The 9,163-nt window shown below is 47.3% G+C and overlaps 1 protein-coding gene across 1 annotated transcript in view; it reads right to left on the bottom strand.

The window, feature by feature from the left end:
* Nucleotides 1-8,473, bottom strand: part of ACSF2 (acyl-CoA synthetase family member 2) — a 32,904-nt gene extending 24,431 nt beyond the window's left edge. The window contains exon 1 of the mRNA XM_061143742.1: nt 8,226-8,473. Within this exon, the coding sequence (XP_060999725.1) occupies nt 8,226-8,353 (128 nt within the window). The 5' untranslated portion in view covers nt 8,354-8,473. The remainder of the gene's footprint in view (nt 1-8,225) is intronic.
* Between the last annotated feature and the right edge of the window lie 690 nt (nt 8,474-9,163).

Here is a 9,163-nt window from a genome sequence, read left to right on the forward strand (position 1 = left end):
GGTGTTTAAGAAAATGAAGATGCTGTTGTGACAGATAAAAATCCAAAGAGCACTAGTGAATGGTCATTTTCTTAATTGATGGCCTAAATTACTGTACAGTGGCCACCAAAAGCACAAGAATGACTATAATGTTAAAAGGTCCTCAGCAAAAAATAGGAATTTCAACCTTTGAAACCCTTTTTGAAGGGAAAAACACCCTTCTAAATAGATCACAGACTTACATGTAAAACACTAAAACTGAAAAACATTTAGAGGGACTTCCTGGTGGTCCAGTGGTTAAGAATCTGCCTTCCAATGCAGGGGATGTGGATTTGAGCCCTGGTGGGGGAATTAAGCCCATGCACTGCAACTGTTGAGCCAGTCTACCACAACTAGAGAGAAGTCTGTGTACCGCAACGAAAACCCAACAGGCAGATTTCCCTGCTAGTACAGTGGATAGGAATCCGCCCCAATGCACGGGATACCACTTCAATCCCTGGCCTAGGAAGATCCCACATGCCAGAGCTACTAAGCCTGTGCACCACAGCTACTGAAGCCTGCGTGCTCTAGGACCCTCAAGCCACAACTGCTGAGCTGCATACCGCAACTACTGAGCCCACATGTTGCAAATACTGAAGCTTGTGCGCCTAGAGCGCGTGCTCCGCAACAAGAGAAACCACCGCAATAAGAAGACGCACCACAACCAACAGTAGCTCCCGCTCGCCGCAACTAGAGAAAGTGCACATACAGCAACAAAGCCCCAGTGAGGCCAAAAATAAGTAAACAAATAAATTAAAAAATATTTTTTAAAATCTAGAGAAAAACATGGGAGAAGAACTTCAGGATCTAGGGCTAGGCAATAAATTTTTAAACTTGACACTATATGCACAATCCATAAACTTAATAAACTAATTTCAGCAAAATTAAAATTTTCCGCTCTGTGAAAGATCCTGTTAAAGAGGACAACAGGATGAGCTACAGGTGGGAGAAAATATTTGCAAGCCACATATCTGACAAAGGACTAGTATCCAGAATGCATAAAGAACTGATAATTCAATATTAAAAAAAAACAAACAAAAAAAACCCCAAACAGTTCAACTAGAAAATGGGCAAAAGACATAAAGAGATATGTCACCAAAAAGGATATACAGGTGGCAAATAAGCACATGAAAAGTTATTCAATATCATTAGCCATTAGGAAATGCATATTAAAAACACAGTAAGATATCACTATACACCTATCGGCATGACAAAAATTAAAAACAGTGACAATACCAAATACTGATGAGGATGCTGATCACTTCTATATTGTTGGTGAGAATGTAAAATGGTACAGTTGTACAGTTCCATTGGTCCTGGAACCAACCTCCTGAGGATACTGAGGAGAACTATAAGCAATTATGTTCCCAGAGAAACAAAGACTTATTTACAATCACACAAAAACCTGTACATGAATGCATATAGCAGCCTTATTTGAAAAGGCTGTAAACACCCCAAATGTCAAGTTGCTCAGTCGTGTCCGATTCTTTGCGACCCCATGGACTGTAGCCTACCAGGCTCCTCCCATGGGATTTTCCAGGCAAGAGCACTGGAGTGGGTTGCCATTTCCTTCTCCAGAGGATCTTCCCCACCCAGGGATCGAACCCAGGTCTCCTGCACTGTAGGCAGATGATTTACCGTCTGAGCCACCATGGGTGAATGGTTAAACCAACTGTGCGTCCATATCAAAGAGTACTATTTAACAATTAAAAAAGGAACTACTGATACACAAAACAACCTGAATGAATCTCCAGAAATTATGCTGAGTGAAAAAACCAGTCTCAAAATACTGTATACTGTATGACTCCATTACATAATCTCTTGAAATGACAAAATCCAATTAATGGAGAACAGAAAACAGACTGTGAGAGGTCCTAAGGAGGGGTGGAAGTGGGAAAGAAGTAGGTGTGGCCATAACAGAGAAACCTGAAGGATCCTTGTGGTGGTGAGACTGTATCAGTGTGAATATCCTGGCTGTGATACTGAACTGTGTTTTGCAAGATGTTATCACTGGGGGAAACTCTATGAGATCTGTTTGCGTTATTTCTTACAACTGCATGTGAATGTACGATTATCTCAAAATAAAATGTTTAATTAAAAAAAACAGTTCTTAGATGATAAAGTATTGAGGACCACAAAGTGTAACTGGGCTGCCCAGTTCAGTGGGCCTAGAAGTCACACTGTCTCCACCACTCTCTGCTGGGACAGTCCCTGGACACATTTGTTACACCTATTCTGAGGACCCCACTTCTCAGCCTACCTTTCTGTTCTTGCTACACCCAAGAGGTGAAATATTGGGCACAGGAGATCATGTCCTTTTCCCCATGGTTATGAAGGAAAGCTAAACTGTTTGATGTATAACACACACACTTTCAGGAATTTTTTTGTCAAGATCAGTAGGTTACTTCTCCCCAAAGCAACCCTTGGTTTTTGAGCAAAAGAAACTAGACACAAGAGTATACATTCTAAGATTCAAGAATAGACAAAATTAATCTACAGAGATTAGAAATCAGAATAGTGATAATCTCTGGTTAGGGGAGGGAACTGACTGGAAAGAGGCACTAGAGAAATTTCTAGAGCTGGGCTGTCTCTATGGCAGTCCACTCACATGGGGCTCTGGAACACTCGAAGCATGACTAGTCTGAATTGAAGCATTCTATGAGTGTTAAATACACACAAGATTCAGAAGACTTCATGAAATAAGGAATATCAAATACCTCCTTAGCAATTTCTACATGATTGATTGCATGCTGAAATGATACTTTGGCTATACTAAGTTAAAGAAAATATATCATTAAATTTATTGCTTATTTCTTATTACCTTTTAAAATATGCCTACTGAAAAACATAACATTCCATATGTGGCTCACATTATATTTCTACTGAATAGCAGTGTTTTACAGTTATGGACAAGTTTTATATCTTGGGGTGTTGAGTAATGGGTGTATACATTTGTTAATATTCATCAAACTACACACTTATGATTTGTACATTTTACAGTTGCATTATACCATAAAGTCCCACGATCTTTCCACCACCCAATGTAACCTTCCTGATGGAGTCCACAGCTTACAAAGAATACAGACTACAAAGAACCCCAGAGTGGTAAGAGCTACAATAAAGATTTTGAGCAGGGCACTCTGTATTGGTGCCATTTTTAACTTGAATAAAACTGATAGTGTATGCGTGTTTGTGTGTATGTAGAGAAAGTAAACATGAAATTATTGTTTGAGTCCAGTGAACTCAAGAAGACAGAGGGCATTTTCGAAAGCCTGAAATACTCGGGGACGGGAGGCATCTATGCTGCAGATTTTCCACTGGGCCACTGTTCCGAGCTACTGGGGAAAGCAGACAGAAGTCAAGGGTGAAGGCTGATTCAGAACACTTGCCCTTGGTGGTATCACTAAGGTACACACACGGTTTGAAAAAGGAAGTGGAAGTGTTAGTCACTCAGTCATGCTCAACTCTTTATGATCCCATGGACTATAGTCCACTAGTCTTCTCTGTTCATGGAATTCTCCAGGCAAAAATACTGGAGTGGGTAGCCATTTCCTTCTCCAGGGTATCTTTCCAACCCAGGGATCAAACCAATGTCTCCTGCATTGCAGGCAGATTGTTTACCACCTGAGCCACCAGGAAAACCCCACATACAAGGTGTAGATCTTTGTTTTCTAGGGTCAAAACCCTCAATGTTTTCTGTTCACTCACAGAGGACTAGAGAAAACCAGAGAGTCCAGAGGTTAGGATGAGTTCATAAGGGTTCAAGCACAATTAAGATTTCATATAAGTATGAAGGCTTCAGACTTCGACCATAGCCCTCTTGGATTCAGGGATCCAAGGCTCAAAGCCCAGCCTCCCTGGAAATCACAAAATGTCTACAGAAATATTGTAGAGTGCCTCTTGTCCAAGTGGTCTATTTTACAAAGAAACCATGGTCCAGAAAGGTTGAGGGACTTGCCTAAAGCCATACTGAACTAAAAGTGGTAAGGCTGTGTTTGCTTTCCTGTCACCTGACTGCTAAACTGAAAAACACATACATGCCAACAAGATTCACAGAACATGAATTCTAAACTAGACAAACAGTGTGTTTATTTCTAAAGGGAGAGGCACTTGGCAGAGTTAGTGGTACCAGTCATTTATCAGGACAGTCCTCTAGCAAGGCCCCTTCAAGTGATGAAACTATATTCTGTACTTTGGTTTGTTCAGCTTATAATCGGGGATGGGGGAAAGCAGCCCTTTATACTAACACTCGGCATAAGCATGCATAGGTCTGCCAACACAGAGCAGCCACAGCTTGATTCAAGCAGTTGCCTCTGCTAGAACTGTCTTCCTGTTACTCTCCAGGCAAGGCTCTAACCTGTGGGCCTTGGGGTCATTGTAGGAATGTGCAAAGCCACTGTTTCATAAGTATTATCTGTATCATAGTCTCATCAATGCAGTGGGCTGAAAATCTTAGCGCCAGGCTGCGGGTTATGAATTTTCTTATGTGACCTCATTTAATTCTCACAACAAGTACAAAACAAAACTTACACAAAACAGAAGTCTTAAGTTCAACTTGGTCCCAAAGCTAGAAAGTGATTCTTTTGAACTCAGATCTGTCTGGTTCCAAAGTCTTTGTAGATTGAATAAATAAATAATGTGGGGGATGTTGGGAGGGCTTCATACCCAGGGTTTAAAGAGTCCAAGCACAGGCAAGGGTTTATACAAGTATATAGGCTTCTTCCTTCAAACCACAGCCCTGTTACTAGAGGGATAAGACTCAGATTCCAACTTCTTTAGGAAGTCTAACCTAATCCCATTCCCACCTATCAGATTCTTCCCTGCTTTGATTGAACATCCTTACTGCCTTGAATCAGTGGGTCTGTGATCCTTATCTGCAGATCCCTTTTAGGCAAAGAAGTCTCTGGAAACAAGTTTACTCATCCTTGTATCCCCCACTGCACCTCCACAGTAGATTGCATACCGATTGCATGCAAGGCAGGAAAGGTAACTAAAACCATTGTGTTTTACACACACTGTGTAAATCAGTGTTTACACCACTGATTACAATGTCCACTGTCCCAGTTTATAGTTTATTTTCTATTATTACATTTAGACTGGAGTAATGAGTAGGGTTATCATTACCAAATACTTTGTTAATCATCTTTGGTAGATTATGAGAAAAGCATATTTTTGTATATTGATTTCTACCCAAAATAATTCCTAGCTTAATATAATCCCCTGATACAGGGACATCACTTTATAGCTTTCACTACCAGTCCCACCTGATTACAGTCATCCCTCTGGAGGGTGTTCCATGAAGTCCACTCACACCCTTGCCCCAGCCAGCAGCAATGAGTCACTGGAGGCACCCCGCCACCCCCAGTGAGGGTCACACCCAATTCTGAGAGGCTTGAGCCATGGTTCTCTCTGTCTTCACCACCTCTGAGTGCTTCCAACACCCCAGAGGCAGTTGCCTCTCAGGCAGCCCCAGGCCAGCTTTAGAGATCTGAAGGAAACCTGATTATCATAGGTTTACCGGGAATCAGCAATCAATTCTGCCCTCCAAGGGTGCCTGAAGCTCCAAATTAGACCATCTGCCTTCCCCGAGGAAGCAGGTGTGTGGACAAGGGGAAGGGAGGTTTGGAGAGCAGTGGATAGTTTCTTCTTTCCTTCTGGAAAAAAGACTCTGGACAGCCCTGACTTGGGTGGATAGGGGACTGTCCAGCAGATCCAAGGGCTAGACTTGGGCCTGGCAGAGGCTGACATCTTGGTAATTGGCCATGAGAGAACCAGATGCAAGCAAGAGGACACTTTCTTGAGGGACTCCTCTCTTACCTTCAAATCACTTGAAATTTCTACACAGACCCCATCTGGAGGTTCTCAGGGACCAACCCTGCCCCAAAGCAAAGACTGAGAAGAGCAAGCCTTTGTCAGTCCAGCAAGCAGTAGCATTAGTGACAAACTCCACAAAGTCTCCGAGGTTAGGTCATGTATTTAAGGTCATGTAGCAAGTAGGTAGAGGAGCCAGGGCTATAACCCAAAGCAGTCTAGCTTCAAAGTTCTTACTTTTTCCTAACAGGTGAAACTGGGGATCTGATAAGTAACAGGCATGGGGTGTTGGTCAACAAGAAAGCAGGCTAGGGTTTCCCTGGTGGTCCAGTGGTTAAGAATCCGCCTTGAAATGCAGGAGACACTGGTTTGATCCCTGGTCCGGGAAGATTCCACATGCGATGGAGCAACTAGGCCTATGCGCCATATCTACTGAGCCTATGTTCTAGACTCTGTGACCCACAACTACTGAGCCCATGTGTTGCAACTACTGAAGCCCGTGAGCCGACAGCCTGTGCTCTGGCCAATAAAAGAAGCCACCACAATGGGAAGCCTGCCACACTGCAGCTAGAGAGTAGCCCCCACTTGTTGCAACTAGAGAAAGCCCGTGTGCAGCAATGAAGACCCAGTACAGTCAAAAAATAAACAAACAAATCCTAGAAAGAAAGAAAGCAGGTTGTATGTGACCAGATCAGAAACAGTGAAGTACAGAAGTCCGGGAGCTTTTCACACCATGGCACCTAGAACACTGAGAAGTAATCATGCTAACTTATCTTCTCCCTCATTAGACTACAAGTTCCTGGAAGACTGGGTTCTCTGGCTTTCGTAGCAACAGCATCCACCTTGTCCTTGGCATGGTATAAGCTCTCAGGAATATCAGTTGAATGCTTGAGACTCTTGAGGGTTTCTTAAGGGCAAAGTAGGAACAAAATCAGGTTAAAGCACCACAGTCAGTAGGTAAGGCCTTAAGCACAAGGGAGTGGCAGGCATGTAAGGGAATTAGGCCAAATGCTCAGGAAATCTTTCTCTGGATACATGGATCTCCACCTGATAGAGTCAGAATTTCTCTGAGGCCTGGTGCCCCTACTCCGTGATTGTAAGCCTGTAGCAGGCAAGAGCTCTGCTTTGTTTACACATAAAGTCAAAGGTCAGGAAGAATGCCATGTGGCCAAAGGTGGCCTGACCTAGCATCGTGAAACATGTTCGCTTTGGAGAGTAAATAAGGAAAGCCCTCACAGCCTAAGGAGCACCCTGAAGTCCAGAGGTGAGGCTTGGAGGCTACGGGCTAGCCATGGCAGAGCGTGCCTACAGAGGCACTGGGAGGTAGTGAGTGACCAAGCTAGAGGAGAATTTTTTCTTCATCAGAATCCCATCTGTTGACGCGCCTTGAGCCACTGGGTTTCCCCAGAAAATTAGGCCTGGTGATCCGAAAGCACAGCATATGCTTTCCATCTTCAGAAACCAGCACGTTCAAAACATTGTGATCTTGGAACTCTAGCCCAAGAAGAGTCTGCTGTCTCCCTCCAACTTCCCTCCTCCTCCTTTTGTTTTTTTAAAAAAGCAGTTCTCTCAGACAAGAAACCTCTTCCGGCTTCTTGTCCCTTTTCCATGCCCAGGCCTACACTCCACCTGGTGTTCAAAGCTGTGTCCTGACCCCAGACCTAGTATGTGGCCTAGCTGGGTGGCAGGGCAGACTCTGGTGCCCAGGCCTCCCTCTGCTGGGTGCTGAAGGTAAAAGCCACCACTGATCATATCAGTGGGAGCCCAGTTCTTCTTCATTAACACAATTTCACAACTGCAGACATAAAAGGAGGTAGCATGAACTTACTTCGCTGCAGTAGAGCACATCCTCCACCGGCCAGCCCCCATCCCACCCTCTGCACTGAGGACTGAAGAAAACAGACAGTAAGTAGTAAGGAGCCAAGCAGTGTTAGCAGTTGGTGAGAAGAGCAGAGACTGCAGAGCTTGGTGGCCTAGGGTGGACAACATGGGGTGGGAGGTCCCCCTGTTTATCAGTGAAAGGGGTCTAGCTCAGAGGCAGAGCACAGGCCTTGCCCTTGTCCCTCCCCCTCAGGACAGGCTGCTAGAGGCCCCACTTCTGGTCATCAATGTGCCCACCAATGGAAGAGCCTAAAGCCCCGGACCAGAGCCCAGAGTCAGTGCAGGGTCCCTGACAGCCACCAGCTGCAGCCACCAGTCTGCGTGCGCCAGGCCAGCATTTCCTGTTGCCTGAGTGCCAGGTGCGGGGGTACCTACTCCTTCGCGTGCGCCACCCGGAGGTGGGGCAGCCGAGGACCTCCCAGCCTGAGCGCGATCGGCCCCCAGAGAGGCTCTGAAGGATCCCCAAGACCCCCACCCAGGGGCCTGACCCGTCCCTCTCCTCCAGGGCCGCGTACCTGAGAGGACGGACGCCCCACAACCTCGCTTCCTGCCAAACCCGGGGGAGGCCGACCCGGGCCCCCAGCACCCTCGGGCTCCCGGCGCACAGCCTCGCGACGCGCAGCATCCCGACGTAGACAGCCATGGCTCGCGACGCCCGCGTCCCGGCCAGAGAAAACTTTTAAAGTGCGCTGAGGCGGGGCGAGCGCGGAGCGGGCGGGGAGGCGGGAGGGTCGCCTCTGCCTATGGGTTTCAGAGAACTCGGTGCCGGCCGGGCAGGGCGGGGCGGGGCGGGGCGAGGCGAGGCCGAGAGAGGCGTGGAGGAAGAGAGCCTGCTTGCGGGCCACTTTCCCCTGGACCCGCAGCCCTCCCCCTCCCACCCCCACCCTCGAAGAATTGCCCTGGTTTCCCTCCGGATCGGGCGTCCACGGCCGCTGCCCAAGGCAGGTCTCCCTTCCCAACCACCAGGGGCCTGGGTTTGGAGGCGCAAGACTTTGTTGATTTCGTAGAGGGGCAGCCAGCTGCGCGGCGAGGTCAGACCCGGCCACCGCCCCCCCGCCCTGACCCGGCCACCCCCGCTCTCCCGTCCGCGAGCCGTGTTGGCGAGGGGGGTCACGTGTGGGCCCACCGCCCCCCTTCCTCGCCCGCCCCGGGTTGCAGGCCTGAAGCCAGGGGAGCCCGCGTTCCCAGCGATGCCAGCTGGAGGAGAGGGCCCGCGGGGGAGGGGAGGCAGCTGGGACAAAGCGTGCAGAGCCCCCAGCGGGCCCAAGTACTAGCTGAGGATAGATGTCAGCTTCAGAAGGGGCTCCAGTTGGTACCCCCACATCCCAAGCGTCAGTCTCCCATCTCTACTCCCGGTGGCCTCAGGCATTGGAACCTGTTCCCTATGCTGTTCCAAAGTGTGAATGTAAAGTAAAGTTCTCTCTCCAGGCCCTCCTTATGGCCTTGGAGACCC

This window comes from Dama dama, chromosome 5 (assembly GCF_033118175.1).
Source record: "Dama dama isolate Ldn47 chromosome 5, ASM3311817v1, whole genome shotgun sequence".
Lineage (NCBI taxonomy): Eukaryota > Metazoa > Chordata > Mammalia > Artiodactyla > Cervidae > Dama > Dama dama.